Source organism: Microchirus variegatus, assembly GCF_963457635.1.
Source record: "Microchirus variegatus genome assembly, chromosome: 4".
In the NCBI taxonomy this organism is placed as follows: domain Eukaryota; kingdom Metazoa; phylum Chordata; class Actinopteri; order Pleuronectiformes; family Soleidae; genus Microchirus; species Microchirus variegatus.
In genome coordinates this window covers 10,086,874-10,106,121 of record NC_139805.1, presented here as the reverse complement: position 1 = coordinate 10,106,121, position 19,248 = coordinate 10,086,874, and the positions used below count along the sequence as shown (strand labels likewise).

The window sequence follows — 19,248 nt, the reverse complement described above, 5'->3', positions numbered from 1 at the left end:
TGACAGCTAAAATAGAAACATTATTGAAGACATTATGTGCTGTCATGAAGTTATTATCCTACAAAATGTACTATTGTCATACAGTAAAATTTCCACAGTTCTTGAGCAATGCAGTAATCAAATTGATAATAGCAGTAAGAGCATCTACCAGTGTGGTGATTTGGAAGTTTTCTCTGGTTTAAATCATTATAGATGCTTGGTTATTCATAGACTTAACAACAAGTCTTCATTGCGAAAATAATCGATTACTCAAATTAATCACCAGTGAAAACAATCATTTGCATGCTTGATGTAAGGAGATGGATCACTGGATTATTTAATGAATGATCATAACTAACTCCTCTTTAACAAACTTTATTCGACTTTTAAAAATAATTAATTCCACAAATCGAGAAATAAATGGTATGGTTGAATAATCAAACAGCCCCAAGATTGACGGATCATATCCGGGTTAGAGGTTGTGAACTTCTATGTTTGATTCCCCAAGTCATTTCCTAGTTCTTAGCATGTTAGCACCAAGCTAACTACCTTCCCGTATTGAAAGTAGTTGACTTCTGCTAATCCACTGAGATTTACACACGGGCGTTTCTTCGACACCGGGACGGGGGAGTCTCGACAGGTCTGCGGCTCGAACGCGTAAGATGTAAATGAATGATTGTTTGGCTGTTAGAGCTGTTTTTACTTGCGTTCACTGAAAGTGTCATTAGCTAGCGAGTCGTTATTCTCCGTTTAACGAGGAGCTAACGTGTTAGCATCATCACAGCAGATGAGGGATCATGTCAAATGGAAATAAAACTCAATATCAATCACACCAGTGAGTTTAAAGGGCATTCACTGTGCATGAACTGACAGGACGCTGCTGTTTACGTTTTAAATGTGAGGAAAATATAAAAAAAGGTGCTGATTTTATTGTGTTAATGCTGCTTTATTACCTCAGGACACCGCATTTATTTGACAGCCTGGCTTCCTTTAGCTGGTATTTGTGTCAAACATACCTTCAATGTTTTTTCTTCAAACAAACAAATAATAATCACCTGGTTAATGATGGCATTATTTTGCTGAATGATGATGCAACAAATCAGTCCTGACACCAGGATGAAGTGACTGAGGTTGCTTTTAAAATTGTCATAAAATAATATCAATAGATTTAATCATAGGATAGTTTTAATAAAGGAAATGAAATACACATTAATTGGAAAATAGTGTTCTTATACAGCACTAAATACTGTGTTGTGTTTATGAGCAGGGGAAGGCATATATCATGTTCATATAGCCTTTTCTCTCTTTCAGTACATCAGTGTTGTCCTGCAGGCACATGTATCTCATTCCATAATTGTATTGTTTTTGTCAGTCAGAACAACGGCTTGGAAGTTTGCATGTTCTCCTATGCATGTTTTATCCAGGTTCTCTGGTAACTTCTCACAGACCAGAAACATGCAGATTTGGGGATTAGGCAAATTGGACATTCTAAATTGACTGTAGGTGTGAGAGTGAGAGTGAATGGTTGTTTGTCTCTCTGTGACCCTGTGATGGACTGGCGACCTGTCCAGGGTGTACCCCACCTTTCGCCTGATGTCTGCTCGCGTAGGCATCAGCGACCTCCGCTACCCTCATGTGCAGGATGAAGCAGTAGACGATGAATGACTTAATAGATGCACAACATTTAAACTGCAGGGTCTAGCGCCCTTATGCCACTGTGTACAAAATATTTTTGAAATAATTGATTTTAGTTCTACAAAATGAAGGGAACTGTGTAGGCATCAAATCATCCTGGCCTACAGTATAAGGTCTGCAGTAAAATTTAGAGTAAGAGTGTAACATTTGCCACAGTCATGGCACAGACGTTGCAAGGTCACGAAGAGTCTTGATGCTGTGTCACTAAGAGGGAGATTTCACATCAGAAGTAACTCACAGCTGGACGAGCAGCAGAGAACAACAGCGGCTCATCAATGAAGCAGCAAAGAGACGTCTGCTCTGAATGGGGCCGTCACATCAGTAATAGTTTCACTGATGATAGCATGTGAGCTTAGTGTAGGACAGGATCACATTGTTTTCTTGTTACTTTTTGTTTTTCAGTTTGGTTAGAGTAATGTCAGTTAGGCCAGGTGCTGCTGCCCTGAACTTTAAACAAACATTTGTTTCACATCTTTATTTCTCTTCACATCATAGGGTGTCAGTTCTGGTCCTGGATCGCTAAACAGTTAATGCACAGAGTAAAGAGGCGGAAAATCGTAGACAACGCAGAGGACGGCGAGGAAAGGTATGGAACCTGTTTTACTTGTAGTTTCCTGAACCACATTCATTTAGTTTGTCATTTTCATTCACTTTGATGTGTGAAATATTTCAACCAATTTATGGCATTTCTATTGTCTTTGCTTGATCAAGACCTAAAGAGCAAAAACCTGCTACTTGACACTGTTGGCATTTGGATTTCAGTTTACAATGTATTGTACAGATTGTAGTGGACTTTTATTAAAGTTGGAAAATAGACAACTACACAAAAAACAGCGAACAAACTTTAAAAAAAGAAGGGACCTTTCACATGCAGCGCCTAAATGCTTAGAATACGTCAGATGTTTTTTTTCCGAGGTGCTTGAGTGTCTTGTTGTGTCACTCATCGCTAAGCAACCAAAAGCTTGGTTGAACAAAATACACTGCATGTTAAGGCTGCCAGTGACAAACCCATTTGAGAATAAACCTCAAGTTTAGAAGGTTTATAAAACTAGCTTTGCATAGCTATTGCATTTATTTGGAAAGTAAACATGTACATTCATAGACCTGTAAATCCTGTCTGATTTACTGATCAGCGCCAGCGTCTGTCCACAGCATCCGAGTAGCAGCAGTAGGTATGACGGGGGTGGACGAGCTGTCGGACAGCATGGAGGTGGTGGAGATGGAGGACGTGAACCCCGTCCACTTCCAGGTGGGGAAGCACACGTGGGACGGCCTTAGGAAGATCATTCACAACAGCCGCCAGAACACCGGCATGTTCATCAACAAGGCGCCACATGATTTCCAGTGGATCCAGAGGGATGAGTCCAGCTCACACTCTCACCGTATCTACTACCTTGGTGAGCTGGGAGACGTGAACCCAGAGCTCTGTGATGGATTAATTCACAGGCAAATAATCTCACTTTCTACTATAAATGTCAGAAAATAAGGACGTCCAGCAGAATTTTGTTGTTCAGACGTTTGAGTTGTGGAACCCACAGAGTCGGATGCTTCAGAAGTAGCATGCTTCTGTGAATAATCTGTGGACGCAGCTGGTGAGTCAGAGTTGCCAGCCTGGAACTATTTTCCTGCTCATTTGAATTCTGAAGATCTGCAGTGAATGTATTCAGTGTGTGTGTGCCGGAGATAAAAATGGAAGTCAACACCATTTTACACTGTACATACTGTATTTCTGTTGCAGCTGCCTTGCACAGGATGTCAGCAGAATGGTCTCAGTTTCTTAGCTGCCACATCTCAAGCAGTTACATCTGATGTGTGATATAAGTTTCCAGACCTGGATTGAATTTTGTAAAGTGTGCCAGGTAGAGTCTGTAGAATCTGTGGTAACTCACTTCATGACTATACCACTTTAGAAATGATAGGTTGAATTTATTTTAACTTAAATCAGTTCATCACTTTTTTGCTACTCAATCTTATTGAGCAAATTAAAAAAGTTCTGACCTGGTATTAGCATCCATCCTATGTGGTCTGATCTAAACTCTGCTCAAACATGAGCTCATCTACAACACAGAAAAGCTCAGCTTCATTCGGACATTCACTCTTCTTATTTTGTATTTTCTTTCTAACAGGAATGCCGTATGCTAGCAGGGAAAATGCTTTGCTCTACTCAGACATTCCTAAGAAGATCAGGAAAGATGCACTGCTGGTTTTGTCATGGAAACAGATGCTTAATCACTTTCAGGTGAGGATAAATCCTCCTCCTCGTGCTCCTCTCTGATGCTGTTCTCACCAGATATTTAAATCTTTAGGGAATGACTGTTAATCATGGTCGTAAATTTCTCCACTGAGGTTGAATTTCTGGGTCCTTACTCTGCCAACATTGTCTTGTTTATGCACCCTCCTGTCATTTCTGACCTCAGGCCAGTCCACACAGCAGGGGCATCTCCCTGGAGGAGGAGCTACTGCGAGAGAGGAAGCGCTTGGGGGTTTCTGGTATCACCTCCTATGACTACCACCGACCCAGTGGCCTCTTCCTGTTCCAGGCCAACAGCAGTCTGTACTACTGCCATGAAATCAAAAACAACAGCCTCATTGTGAGTTAAAGGACAATTAAGTAACACTGTCATAAGATTGTTATGGACATGCAGGGGTTTGATTTGTTTGCTGATAAGACCAAGGACAACAAATCCTCCCGAGATTTGTTTTTTGAAATCACTTTTGGGCCTCGACTGAGATTCCCATATATAAAACGGATTATGATATATCTTAAGTTTTTTCACACATCGCACTCTGAAGTTATAACCTCCTCCTATTTTATATTTGCTTTACACTCTGGCAATATTAGCTTCATGCAGATAGGTCAATATTGACTGAAATAAAGTACAGACTGATGTGCAACAAGTAGCTACGGAACACAAATACCAGAAGTAAACTGTGTTTCATTACACCATAGTCATTGTTATTGCAGATTTGCCTGGGAATAGTGAAAATGTCTGTTTAATTTTCTTTTAAATAAATGTGACACCAGAACTAAAACCCAGACATACAGAAGTTGAAATACTGAAATGTATTTGTTGTTGGAAATTTTTTCAGAGGATTAACGCACTGTTACACTTCTGTGTAACAGTTTTTTTAAACTTAAAAAAATACCCGTTGATGTTCTGTTTTTATTTGCTGTCTCACTGATTTATCCTTAACATATAAAGCCTTTAATAAGAGATTTTGATTGCACATCTTTATGTAGACTAAAAAGGAGGATAAATGTTTAAACCATGAGAAATCTGTTATCAGTGTTATGTTAGGAAAGGAGTTAATATTTTTTATGACTTCATCGTAGGTGATAGATTTTTGATTTCCTCTGTTTTCTCTGCGTGTCTGTGCAGACTTCTCCAGTTAGTCCTGTAGAGATTAAAAGCCAAAATTCTGGCACGCGCATGGACCCCAAGATCTGCCCTGGGGATCCCAACTTTATTAGCTTCATCAGCAACAATGACATTTGGGTGACCAGTATCAAGACGGGTGAAGAGAGGAGGCTCACTTTCTGTCAGAAAGGTCAGGGATGAAGCAAGTCACACACACACACACACACACACACACACACACACACACACACACACACACACACACACACACACACACACACACACACACACACACACACACACACACACACACACAGAGTCTCACCTGGTATTCTGATTTTCTTTCACAGTGTTTTCTGATAATCTTTTTTTTTTTTTTTTTTTAAATCTTCAGGTATCAATAACCCAAAAGAGGACCCCAAATCTGCAGGTATAGCCACGTTTGTTACACAGGAGGAGTTTGATCGCTTCACTGGATACTGGTGGTCACCAGCTGCTCCAGAAGGTGAGTGGGGAACACGCTTTACAAAAATGCAAAATTATCAACAGGAAACACAAAATATTAGTCATAAGTAAAGTTTATTAGGAATTTCATGAGGGGGGGGGATCATTTTTGAGTCCAAAAGTGGTCTTTCTTTAGTTTAACTAAGTATGTGTAACTCTTTCTTTTAATTTGTACCTGTTCTCATGTTTTTCATGTTTGTGGCTCAGAATCAGACGGAGGTAAAACTTTACAGATTTTATACGAGGAGGTGGACGAGACTGAAGTTGAGATCATCCATGTCCCTTCTCCGGCTCTGGAGGAACGTAAGACCGATGTCTACAGATACCCACGTGCAGGTAAGCAGCAACTAACAAAAAAAAAAACTTAAGAGCTGCAGCAATTATTAGTCCATTGTATAATATAAATTGAGAAAATTATTTGCAATAAGTAACGTGTTGTTAGGTTTATATATTTTTTTTAAAGAATTTACCAACTGTTGGTAACTATGTTTTGGTATAACTCGGTTTTATTTACTTTCAGGTAGCAAGAATCCCGATATAACTCTCAAATTAGCAGAAATCAAGATGGATAATCTCGGCAAAGTGAGTACTCATCCGTTGATTAATCCTCCCACAGTGAATATAACACTGAAACTGTCTGTGATATATTGAACTGTGTGGTGTTTTTTCTCCCCTCAGATCATTAGCACACAGGAGAAGGAGCTGCCTGTTTCTTTCACCAGTCTTTTCCCTGGAGCTGAATATATCACCAGAGCTGGATGGACAAAGGATGGCAAATAGTAAGTTTCTTCTGCTTTTAATGTTGGACTCACACATATGTGGTAGAGGTGTCATCTGAAACGCTTCTTATTCACTTTGAGTGGAACGTCACCAAACTGCGTTGTGGGTCTGTTGGTTCGCATTGCGGTAGATTCACTTCACAATCGATTTAACAAAGCCCACCGTCAAGCATTAATGTGACTCCTACAGTATGTGTGAGTCCATCACAAGTGTATGCAATGTTCAATGTGTCTATGTATGAGTGTATGAGTGCCACATCACAGGAAAAAAATATTAAATACAATAACAGCTGCCAGAACAGAGATTCATATTTGATAAATCAAGAGTAAAACATCTTCATAAAAGTCGGTGTTAAAAGGTATGTAATGTAAGCCTGTTCATATAAAAGCACTTAAACTTGACCATGTTATATAAAAAAGTTGGCTGTTGATTCAAAAATTGATATATTTTTCTGTATTGTATGTACTGTATGTAATAATAAAAATGTATTTAAAAACAAAAGTGAACCTCCAAAACCCAGACTGAGCTAACATGGTACACATTTTACATTTAACCTCTCTCTGTGTCAGTGCGTGGGTGGTTCTTATGGACCGACGACAGCAGCATCTCCAGTTGGTTCTCCTCCCTCCATCACTCTTCGTCCCTGCACATCAGGATGAAGCCAGCAGAAAAAAGAGTCTGGAGGAACTAGGAGACACGATCCAACCGTTCATCATCTACCAAGAGACCAGTGACATCTGGATTAATGTAAGGCTTGATCTTTGCATACAGTTTGCATACAAATGTTTTAAGATGGGAAAACGTAATCATTTGTGTTTTTTTGTCCTCCAGGTCCATGACATCTTCTATCCTTTCATCCAAACCAGCGATGACGAGATCACCTTCATCACTGTGAATGAGTCTAAAACAGGCTTCTGCCACCTGTATAAGATTACATCAGTGTTGCAGCGGGGCAGCTATCACTGGGCCAAAGGCTACACACACTCTGAAGGTAACACTGGGTCAAGAACATGGCGTCCTGTCACTTATTGATCGCTGAGAAGTGTGGAGCAATGAGATTGAGTCATATATAAAATCCATAGTAATTTAAAACCGGAGAAAAGACTAGATCCAACCAACTTTTATTGTTACTGATCAGTAACACAAAAAAAGTTATTTTGAACTACAGCAACGTTTGTACAAAGCACAGTGTAGTCTTGAAAAAAGTTTTCCTACCTTAGGCTATAATGTTACTGACAGTCCTGTATTTTCTGGGAGTTTTCCCCCCTACATATTAGTTTTCCACCATTATCCACTGATTATATCATACTGGTTTGAACCATTTAGTTGTTATTTATATAGTGATTATAGGTGTTAAATGGGTGGACTATTACCACTAAATGTCCGTGACATTTGTGCTGCTCTGTTGCTCAGATGACTTCAAGTGTCCGGTCAGAGAGGAGGTGACTGTGACCAGTGGGGAGTGGGAGGTTCTGGCCAATCACGGCGCAAAGGTAAAGAGCATATTACTGTGTCAATGGTAGCTTTAAATGCACTGCATCATGGGTATTTGAAAACAAGATGCAGACATGGGACAGGTTTATGCTTCGATTTCTAAATGCCGACATTTTCCACATCTTTAATTGGCAGTAAAATAAAAAAAATACATAAAAGACTTCTTCTGTCTTCAATGTAAGTGTCTAATGTTTACTCACATTTATGTGTGTGAAGAATATCAGAAAATTTCTGTGAAATCAACAACATTGAATGTTTCAATTGTACAATTCTTTGTTTTGAATATATGATATTAATGCAGTAAAGAACATTCTTTACAAACTATTCAGAAAGGGAAACATAACATTAGATGTACAATGGACACTTTATTCTTTCTTCACAACACATGCATATTTACCAGCCTAAAAAGTGATTGATGAAATATGTGCACAGTTCATAAAGTTTGATAAGTCTTTTTTTTTTCCTATTAGCAAAACATACCAAAGTTTTTTCTTCTTGTGTGGCATTTGCTTTAGCGTTCATCTAGTCCTCAGATTTGGGTGGATGAGGCAGCAAAGCTGGTTTATTTCCAGGGAACCAAAGACTCTCCTCTGGAGCATCATCTGTACGTGGTGAGCTACGAATCTCCTGGTGAAATCGTCAGATTGACCAAACCTGGGTTCTCCCACAGCTGCTCTGTGAGCCAGGTATTGAAACACACGCACACAGCGCATGACATATTTTTTCACATAAAAGGCTATACTCGGTTGACCTGTAGTCTTGAACTGGTTTAGTTTAGAAGACACTCTAACCAAGGTTAAATGTGCAAGAATTAGTCACATCTAATGGTGAGAGTGTAGACTGTAAACAAATGGAGGAGGACTCCACTGTCAGGGAATCATGGTGGCCTTCACATAACAGGAAGTTTGTGAACCAGGGATCTCAAACTCAAATGACCTGCGGGTCACTGAGCATCTGGTCTGGCCAGTGAAGTGAAAAACTTTTTTGGAAAAAACGCAAGTCTCCTGTAGGAGTATGGACGATATGAGCTTAAAATTATATCATGAAATTACATTGTGATATCACAATTATAGATAGTTCACAGAATTTAAAAAAAAAAGTGTCTGTGCTGATATGCAACGACGCATAGCTCACAATAACTAGTGCAAAATGAATCTATTACTAAAAATAAAAATTAAGTGTTTTTCATAACCGTGTCCACTCTCTTTTTGGACTGTTTGGGATTTGTGGGTAAAGCCATTAACCGTCACTTGTGTTGTTTTGTTTGGGCTGCCCTCAAAACATATCAGCCTCTGTTAAGCAAGCCTCTTATTTTAAGTGCATATAAAAGGGGTTATTCTAAGGTTACAAAGGATTTTAAAGGGATTATATACCACCATACGCACTTACTTATGGGTAGTGTATTCAGTTTCTTCCAATAAACTCTAGAATATAATTTGCATCAGGAATTTAAGCTCCATTTGTAAACATGAAAACAAAACAATTGCAGATGAATATACAGGATATTAATTATAATCCAACTGTTTTTTCTGTTCTTCCTCGCAGACGTTTGACATGTTTATCAGCCATTACAGCAGCTTGTCCACTTCACCCTGTGTCCACATCTTCAAGCTGACCGGCTCAGAGAGCGACCCGCTTCACAAAGAGCCGCAGTTCTGGGCGAGCATGATGGAGTCTTCCGGTAACGAGCAGTTTGTTTATATTACGGACCACGCCGTGTCAATCGACCGTGAGACGCTGTAAAGAAATTCTTCGTTTCTCGTTCGTTTCGTTTCAGGTTTTCCGTTCGACCACAGTCCTCCAGAGATTTTTAACTTCACAGGGAAATCGGGCTTTAAGTTGTACGGCATGTTGTACAAACCACACAACCTGGTCCCTGGCAAGAAGCATCCCACTGTTGTCTTTGTCTATGGTGGTCCGCAGGTTTGATCTCTTCCACTTTAAATACAGACAATTGGTAACTTAACTGTTTAAATTGTTTGCAAAACAATTGCCTTTTATTTTATTTGTAAAATAGTTAATTGGTGATGGAAAATAAACACCTTTTCTTAGCAAAAGTACAATTTTAGAGTAGTAGTAGCACTTGTTTCTGCTTCTACCCATGTTTATTCTCTTATTGCTTAAAGTTTGCAAATATGATCCACAAACGCATGAATATGTATTATAATTGACTGCTGACACATTAGGAGGTGATCTCACAAGCTACTAATGATCCAATCCAACTTTATTTATAAAACATTTTAAAAACAACAGCCCCGCTGAAACAAAGTGCTGTACATCAGAGATATATAAAACAAATAAAATATAAAAACAAGAGACCTAATAGACTTAAGAACAAACAATACAACATACACTAAAATACTGTAGAAAGTATAGAAACAACACAGAAACAAGTCAATAAAACTATAAAAAAGTCTCATAATGGGTCGAAAGCCTAAGAGTAAAAATGGGTTTTAAGATACGTTTAGAATAATGATTATAATCCAGTAATGTTACAGAATCTTGTATGATTATGTGTCATTTAAATTTACTTCATTGTAGATACGTTTTCCTAGATAGATAATACTGTTCTAAAGTAAAACTATAAATAAGCACTAAGTACATGTAGAAACTAAATCCAGTTCAGATGTAGTGCAGGTTAAGGATCAGGAGTCTGTTCAAACTTTGTGTGAAACTAACGAGAGTTCTCTGGTCTTCTTCCAGGTGCAGTTAGTGAATAACTCTTATAAAGGAGTGAAATATTTGCGGTTGAACACTCTGGCGTCTCTGGGCTACGTGGTGCTGGTCATAGACGGACGAGGTTCCTGTCAACGAGGACTCCGGTTTGAAGGAGCTGTAAAGGACAAAATGGTATTTATATCACATCAAGCGTCTATAGTGATGAAGTGAGAGCAGTTTCCTGCTTCCTGATGTTTAACAGATATAGAATAACGGAAGAACATGACGTTTTTAAGTGCTGTGTTGTTGAGAAAAAATGCTTTATGTGCATATTAATTAAAACTTTTGTCTTCTCGTGTGCAGGGACAGGTGGAGATTGAAGACCAGGTGGAGGGTTTGCAATATGTAGCTGACAAGTACAAGATTGTGGACCTGAGTCGTGTCGCCATCCACGGCTGGTCATACGGAGGCTTCCTCTCACTCATGGGCCTCGTTCATAAACCCGACATCTTCAAGGTCAGAACAATGAACACCTGGATTAATGACAGTGTCAGGACATTTTGTTGTGATTAAAACAACAAAACTTAATCAAATGAAATGGAATGGATGGTTGATATGCATACTTTACTCCTCCAGTTAATGAAATAAGCGCGTCGATTCTCAACTGTCTGAAGTAAGAAATGAGTTTGAAATCCTTTTTGCTTTTCTTTTTTTCCTAGGTTGCCATTGCAGGAGCGCCGGTGACGTTGTGGATGGCCTACGACACCGGCTACACAGAACGATATTTGGACACGCCTGAAAAAAACCAGCAGGGATACCAGGCTTGTTCTGTTGCCCTGCATGTTGACAAACTGCCAAATGAGTGAGAGCCATGGTTTTAAAGTACACATTCTTATATTACAGCTTTTAATTTAGTGTCATGTTTGTGTCCATCATCAACTACACTGCAACATGATTCTAGTAATTATGGTGCAGTCTACAAGTCTTGTCATTAAGGGCAGTGTGTGTACGTGTGTTTCTGCTGTTCTAACAGTTAAATGACACAGCTACATGTTGTTTTATTTCCTCTGTACATCACAGGCCCAACAGACTGCTGATCCTGCACGGCTTTCTCGATGAAAATGTGCACTTTTTCCACACTAATTTCCTGGTGTCTCAACTCATTCGTGCAGGGAAACCATACAGTCTGCAGGTACGAGGATTTACTTTACATTACTGTCTAGGTTTGAGAATCTGAATGGGTTCAAAGTAGGGCTGCAACTAACTATTGTTTTTGGTTCATTTGTCGATTCTTTTTTTGGATTAATTGAGTAAACGTTTTGATCCAACAATCAATCTGATCTGTACTATTGAATAAAACCCCTTAAAACAATTATCAAAATAGTTGTAAATTTATTTAATTAGTAAGTTTAGTAATTGATTAATAATCAATTATTAATACATCAAGTAATTTTTCATCATCAAGCTTTTTGTTGTAATTATTCAAACAACTTGTTACAAAGAAGATTTAAGCCTGTGTTAATGCGAAACAGATTTTTTTTTCTAATTAAGTCCAGAAAAAGTTTCAAATTCATGCTTTTTTTTTTTAACCCTTTCCTCCCTGTTTCCCCCTGTACCGGGGGCAGCATCACACGCAACAACAAAAACATCATAACACCATATCTAACTTAAACAAATACAGACATGCGTTGTTCATTACAGAGCGACATTAGATCGTTCTGATTAGAGAAGAGTGAATGTCCGCACAAATGTGTCATATGCATTTATGTCCTTTTGACTCGCTAATGAAGTGATTCACACGCATTTGGAGACAGGGGTCTGATTCTACCGGTTTAGAGATTTAAAACGAGCTGTCAATCACCCACATTGACCAAGGTAAGCCAGAGCTATGGCTCTACGTAACGTAAGAGTTATTATTACGCACCGCAGAGGAAGCAACAATTTACAGCCAGTTTTCATACTTTTTTTTCAAAACAAGTTCTTTTTAGACCAACAGTGACATGTAAATAAAATTAAATGGGTTTTAATAATTTGGTACCTAAGAAATCTCAAATGGCACAGATGGTGCCAAACTGTGCCAAAAGAGAGAACGCCTAGACATCTCTTCACTAAAACCTCTGTCATTTTACTCTGCTTCACTTCAGCAGCATCAGACTTTGCACAGCTCATGCCCACATGTTGTTACATGACCTCCATGTATTTTTAAGCTCCTACTGCATATTTTAAGGTGATACTTGCTTTAAAATGCAATATTTTTTTTAGGCGGGAGAAAAAAAATCCTTAATTTATGCTGTGTTCCATGTGCATTTACTCTGACACAGTGCTTGTAGAGCTTCTACTTGCAGAGATTAATTCTATTAAGTTTGGGCATGTCATTTTTGAGAAGGGAAAAAGAAGCTTAGGGAAGAAGAGGTTAAATTTGCCATTTGTCATGAGAAGAACGTCTACAAACCTTGAAATTATCATTTCTTTTGAGGAAAAAAAATAACATGTGAATCTCTCCATATCTTTTCCCACATTGTTAATCTGTGCTTTTGTGCCTTTCCTGTTCTTCCAGGTTTATCCCAACGAGCGACACAGCATTCGATGTCCAGAGTCTGGTGAACATTACGAGATTACGCTGCTGCACTTCCTCCAGGAAAACCTCTGATAAGCCTTTCTACAAGACCTGACCTTTCCTTCCTTGCACCCTGACCTCACTCTCCTCATCTCCTCCTCCTTCATATTTCTCCTTTTATTGAAACTTGTCATTTTCGTCCTTCACTCAATTTTATTAAATGCTCAACAGAGGCTCTGCCAAACCTCACCACACCTCAACAGTCGTTAAATCAACAGTTTATTTTTAGTGTCACTGAATCATGACATAAGATTAGTATGATATAGATGTTAATGTAATTATCATAAATGAGTGTCTCGTGGTGTTGAAGCTTAGTGTTGTATCTGCAGAACCAGCAGAGGGCGCTGTTTAATATAAACAAAGATATTTGAAGCTTTCTGACGTGATGCAAACTTATATTATCGCATTTTTTCGGATGCAACTTTCACATATCCAACTTCAACAATGCAACAAAAAAAGAAAAGAGAGGAGCTGTGTTGAAACCTTCAGTTTGTGTCGACTCGTCTTTTATTCCGTGAAGAAACACTGGAGCAGTTAGAAAACATAAACCTCCACAAGAACATATAAGCAAGCCTCTTTTTTTCCCTTATAGATGATTCTTTAAGATTAATGTGTATAATTTTTTTTTATTGTGTATCATTCCAAAAATCTTTTTACGAATTTTGATGCATCCATACTTTGTGGAAATATGTTGTGAGCTCTTGTTGTTTCTCCCGCGGCCGCTTGCTTTTTTTTTTTCCTCTGCTGCTGACGACCGACTTTTGCACATTATTTGCCCTTGTGCCAACAGACTGAACTATGACAAAATGAGTTCCACAGCGGTTGGTCCGAGGAGCCTTGTAAGCGCTTATGGGTGCCTGCTCTTATAGTTTATATCAGGGAATCAATCCGAGGACCTACAGTGATTTAAAAAAAAAAAAAGAAAAGCCTTTTTATATGTGGACGTCTGATGACCATCGTCAAGATGAGCTCCCATCATCTGTACTGAAATCAAGAAGAAATAAACACAAGTGAACAATATCTGAAAAAGTGGTTGTTTTGTGAAGAAAAGTAGACATTTAAGCTTGTGACAACCTTCTGGTGTATGTTTGGAGTTCTGAGCAGGGATGTGAAATGTAAATACATTAGAATAACCTCAGCAAATGTGCCGGATTTAGAAAGAAAATGTTTTGACTTCAGGTGGTTCTTATTAATGCTGACAAAACCTGAGACAAGTCATGTTTTCTTCTATGATTCTGCGTCCACAGACACAGACACTGTTCGAACAGCAGCTCCTCTTATTGTAGTGTGAAGCTATAAAGTGAAAGAATGTATTTTATATTTTGATCCAATTTTGAACTGAACATTACAAACAAAGAAAAATTAGACACATTAGTTTGAAGAAATCCAAGACGTGGATGCTTTTGCAATCATTTGTCCAGCAGGTGGCAGTAGTGCTGAAAAGATCCTGGTTTGAGGAAGCGTAAGGTTCCTCTCTTATTTGTTTATTTTGACACTAATGAAAAGGATAAAGGACAGGACAGTTGAATGCAGCATAGTTATGTTTTCTGCTATTGCTGTTTGATATATTTTGTTTTTAGTAGAAATCAAGACATTTGAATGAATGCTGTTGTCATGGAAACACCATATTGAACTGGTTTACAAACGATCTATTTCCTCCAACGCCTTAGGTCGTTTGGGGCAAGTAAACAAGTTGTTTTGTTTAATACGTCTGTGGTAATTTCCAGAGTGTGAAATCAAATCTGCGTCATCAAATGGAAATCTGCTCAAAGATTGTAGGTCAACCAGTTGAAAAATGCATGAATCATCTTTTACCAAAACAACATGTTGAAACATCTGAGTACGGACTGGTAACATCTGTCTAGAGGTTCAGGGTTCCACAGTTTAAGGTAAGGTAATAAGGTTTGACTGAAAAAAAAAAACGCCCTTGTACCGTTGAGTCAATTTTGAAACTAAATATGGAACTTTAAAGAGCCTTTAACACCGTCCTCTGCTCATCTTATGTGTATATTTATGTGTGTGATTGTAATGTTTAACGTCTGTAGTTTTATTTCTGTCCCTGCAGTGGTCGATCATCCACTGCTACCTCCGTCATTTAGTTCATGTGTATTATTTTGTGACTTAAGCTCCCAGCTGTAAAAGGCTGCTTTGATTGTCAGATAAAACACAGGTTTTAAGATATCACACACTTAGACAGATGTTAATGTTATCAGTTGAGCTTTTTGTTAAATCTGTTGTCTTTTTTTCTTTAGACCACACTGTTTTCAGCGGCTCGGGTTGGTTCATGGGATCAGCAACTGATAAAGCACATTAAAGCGTCCCATAACCTTACAGTAAGGTGAACCTATGCCAAACAAGATTCTTCTTTTATCCTTGACATGAGGGTTGTGGTGGTTCGCCAGTCCATCACAGGGTGATTTGGTGTATTATGTCCATATAATGTCCACTGTGTTATTTATTACTCAGTAATTATAAGAAAATATCTTCTTATTTATTTATAACCCACCGGTCAGTTTGTAAGATTAACTCATGTATGTGTTGAGTCATATTTCATATTTCAAGTGACCTGTGAATGAGAGCCACGCTTTATTTACCCTTTAAAAACTTTATTTTCATCCACATCATATAAATGAAATATAGAAAATTCAATTCAAAGTGTATACATATCGACAGTCAGAAACTCTATTTGAATACAAACAAGTTAAAAACACACAGCGGTCGTATAAAAACAGTATAAACACACCCTTACAAAGGGAATAACGTCACACATCAGTCAATATGACTGTGTGTGATGAATGGTGATCATATGGCACAGCATAGAAATATCACAACCTCAGGGGAGATTATTCATCTTCTCACTACACGAGTGTAGTCATTTCAGTCTTTTTTTCTGTTGGAATATAGTTGCGACAGACTGAGCAGCTTATTGTTTTATGGTGACAGGTGTGATCTTCATCACTGTGGTCCTCAGAGAGCTGCTCTGTCCTCTCGTCGACCTCCAGAACATCCTCTGACTCTGGTCCAGGCTCGACTCTCCGGGGAATCCGCCGTTGAGATTAGACTCCCCACAGCTGCTGAACCACCATCCACCTGCAACAGAAGAGCATCCACGTTAAAAAACTCACACTTTTCATTCTCATGCAATCCTCTTTCTGTCCCACGATAGAACGCTTTGGTGTGCAAGAGGGTGAAGAGCATTCGTTACCTGAGAGCAGCTCAGCACAGTTGACGTCTGCAGAGAGGTCGCTGTCCTGATCGGCAGTGGAGAAGGGAAGACCAGTGGACATGACGTCGTCCCCCTGGTGTCCAGGCGACGTCTCCTGCTCCAGGTGGACGGTGAACTTCTTCTCTTCTCCGTCCAGACGGAACTGATAACGCACCGTCTGCCGCTCTCCTGCCTGATCAGAGAGCTCCACCTGCAGGACGTACTGGCCTTGTTTGGAGAGAGAGTGAATGTTCTCCAGGCCCAGCCAGAAGTCACCTGAAGGACGACAAAGGTCAAGTTTAATTTTTTGCCTCTAAAGAAATATTCATTATTTATTATTATTATAATTATATAACATTTTAATGTAACTATACTGACCATTGAGGCTGCCAAAGCCTTTCTTATAGCTGTCCCACTGCTGATTAAAGTTCTGGGATCCATCGTGACGTTTCTGGATGACAGTCCATCCACCTTCTGCAAACAGAGCAGAGCAAAGGTTGAGCCAAAAAAGACACAAAAATGTGAAATGACACATAATTATTTAAAAAAAAAAGAAAGCAAGAAAGGAATTTCATGTGTGTATTTGTTTTGTTTTCCTTGTCCTCTCACCTGAAGTGATTTCACAGAGGACTTTGAACGGAGCGCTGTTGCTGGGTTGGACTGTGTAGACGCCGCTGGCTCGCTGTCCTCGCACAAACACGTCGTTGCAGTCTTTGGGCAACTCTGAGGATATCAGAACACAGGAAAAAACCAGATTAGATAATTCAGCATTATCTCACCGCATCTGAGCATAAACAACATAAACTGCAACTTCCTCTCTGGACAGAAAGAATGTGCGATAAGAAGTCTCACTGTGGTTTACAATCATAAAGTACAGTAGGTGTGTGCGTGTGTGTGTGTTTTCCAGTTGTCCTCATTTTCCTGATCTTTGGACTGTGAGCTGCTCTGCCAGTCAAGTCTTTTAAAAATCAGGTGCAAAGGTGAATGTTTTTCGCCTTTTATGTCACTGGCACTGACTGTAAATCATTTGTGACACAAACTGAAAGAGCTGTTTGTTTAATGTGACCTGTAGACTTGTGCTGGTATGTGGTCATCATGCTTCATTTAACTCTTTCCTCATCCTCAGTACAATGTTGTCCCTTTGTCGCTCTTACCTTGTGTTTCTCTGCTGAGCTCTGGTTCTCCCTGCAGCGCCGTCCCCTCTCTCTGTCTTTGTGATTTCACTCTTTTCTGTTTGACCTGAAGGAAACAACGCAGAGCACCAGTCGTTAGTTTTAATATCGATCGCCCTTCGTCTCAGACAGGAGCGAATTGCACAGTATAAAGTATAAGTGATGTATAAGATGACTCACTTTGCTCTGCAGTGCTTGCAGGTGCAGACTCTGCTTCTCCAGCTTCTCTTGTTGCTGCTTGATTTTCTCCACCAGTTGATCGATGCGTCTGTTCTGAGCTGCCAGTATCTTCTGGAGACGGCAGGAAGACAAACGTCAGCTTTTTTTTTTTTATTAAAGTGTTCACTGATTTGTCTTCATCTCAGCACATAAACTCATTGTGTGCAGTCGTCTCCACTCACCTGGATAAATGGAGCTCCTGAGTGATCGCTGTTGTTGCTGTCCAGGTTTGGCGCAGTCAGGACTTCATCCACCTTCTCCTCCAGTCTGTCCATTCTGGAGCTGATGTCCTTGTTCTGCTTCTTCACCTCCTCCACGTTCTCCCTCACCCGGTCAGCGAGCCCTGCGACCATCTCCACTGCTGCACCTCTGGTCTGCAGAGCTCCTTCTCCTCCTTCTTCTTCTTCTTCTCTCTGCTGCTGCTTCTTCTCCAGTTCCTCCACTCTGCCACCAAAGTCTTTGAGCTTGGCGTTGACTTCTCTCATCTGGACTTTGGTCTTGTCCACGTTCTCCTTCAGGGCCTGGCCCAGCTGCAGGAGGCCGTGAGCCACCACGTTGACATCGTCCCAGGCGGCGTACATGTCCCGGCCCGGCACCGCTCTTCCACCAGAGGGGAAAGCACAAGCTGCGTGCACCAAAATGGTGACGAGGAGGACGAGGAGCTGTGGCATCTTCATCTTTTTTTCCTTTGTGTCTGCTGAGAGGGTCAGTGTCTGTTCTGATGTGTCTCTGTTTGCTGATGAGAGGCACGGTGAGGCTTTTATAGCTGCAGTGCCGCAGCAGAGGTCTCCTCTGATTGGCTGCTGCAGCTTGAAGGGGGGCGTGGACAGTTTTTCATTGTGGTTACCCTTCTAGGGACGAGTGAGGACATGATGCAATGACACATCTGCATTACTCGTTACACTGATACAGGGATGTGACGGGAAATCAGTTTTATTCTTTGAAATTCAAACTGTTTTTATTCCACTCATACACAGCTGGTAAAATGACATCATGTCTTTTATATTTGCTGATACTATGGATATTTACTGGAGGACAACAATCAAATCAATCAAATATGCCTATTTTTATTATCTAAAAAATATGAATGAACAATGCTCACAAATCAAACTTTATTTATGTCTGTATCATAAATGTGAGTTTGTCTCACAGGACATCAGGATGTCCTTTGTCCTTTGTCCTCAACAAGAGGGAAGAAAAACTAAAATATATTACACCGTAACAAAATTCAAAAAGATTGAATTTAATGTAATGTAAGAAAGAAGAAGAACAAGAATATGAGTGGATTACTAAATGTGAGAGATTAGATTTTGTGGTCTATAATTCACAAACTCATACAGCCTATAATAGCCTGTATTTACAGCTTTATGTTTGTGAATATTAACAGGGACACACTGACAGTCTGTTGTTGTTGTATCTCCGCGTGTCTTCAGCGTGAATGAGGAATGCTGGAGAACATCGGGAAATGGAGGAGTGACTGTGAGAAGTAGGGGAAAGTTCAAACCCTGGGCTTTTCTACACGCTCACTCCTGACAGTAAAATCCAATGTCTCTCTCTCTCTCTCTC

General features: G+C 39.6%; 2 protein-coding genes across 3 annotated transcripts; one reads left to right on the top strand and one right to left on the bottom strand.

Annotated features, from left to right (window-relative positions):
* Positions 1-517: 517 nt before the first annotated feature.
* On the top strand, positions 518-13,276 carry LOC310926484 (dipeptidyl peptidase 9-like). Of its 2 annotated transcripts, none has more exons than XM_083888626.1 (21): positions 518-636; positions 2,170-2,260; positions 2,827-3,071; positions 3,801-3,913; positions 4,092-4,265; positions 5,055-5,223; positions 5,428-5,538; positions 5,745-5,873; positions 6,058-6,119; positions 6,216-6,316; positions 6,887-7,064; positions 7,149-7,308; positions 7,731-7,810; positions 8,327-8,497; positions 9,357-9,492; positions 9,589-9,734; positions 10,515-10,661; positions 10,833-10,985; positions 11,189-11,331; positions 11,550-11,661; positions 13,027-13,276. In XM_083888626.1, exons 2-21 carry the CDS (start codon positions 2,205-2,207, stop codon positions 13,117-13,119), a joined length of 2,679 nt encoding a protein of 892 aa, XP_083744752.1. In that variant the 5' UTR covers positions 518-636; positions 2,170-2,204; the 3' UTR covers positions 13,120-13,276. The 2 variants fall into 2 exon arrangements, with proteins under 2 accessions (XP_083744752.1, XP_083744753.1); XM_083888627.1 differs by having other exon boundaries at positions 534-619.
* Positions 13,277-15,807: 2,531 nt separating this feature from the next.
* On the bottom strand, positions 15,808-18,359 carry LOC310926531 (angiopoietin-related protein 4-like; the record flags this gene model as incomplete). Its single annotated transcript, XM_083888682.1, has 7 exons — positions 15,808-16,176; positions 16,292-16,567; positions 16,670-16,765; positions 16,901-17,014; positions 17,446-17,530; positions 17,644-17,754; positions 17,865-18,359. The coding sequence occupies 7 exons, from the start codon at positions 18,357-18,359 to the stop codon at positions 16,010-16,012; spliced, it is 1,344 nt and encodes a 447-aa protein (XP_083744808.1). The 3' UTR covers positions 15,808-16,009.
* Positions 18,360-19,248: the final 889 nt, after the last annotated feature.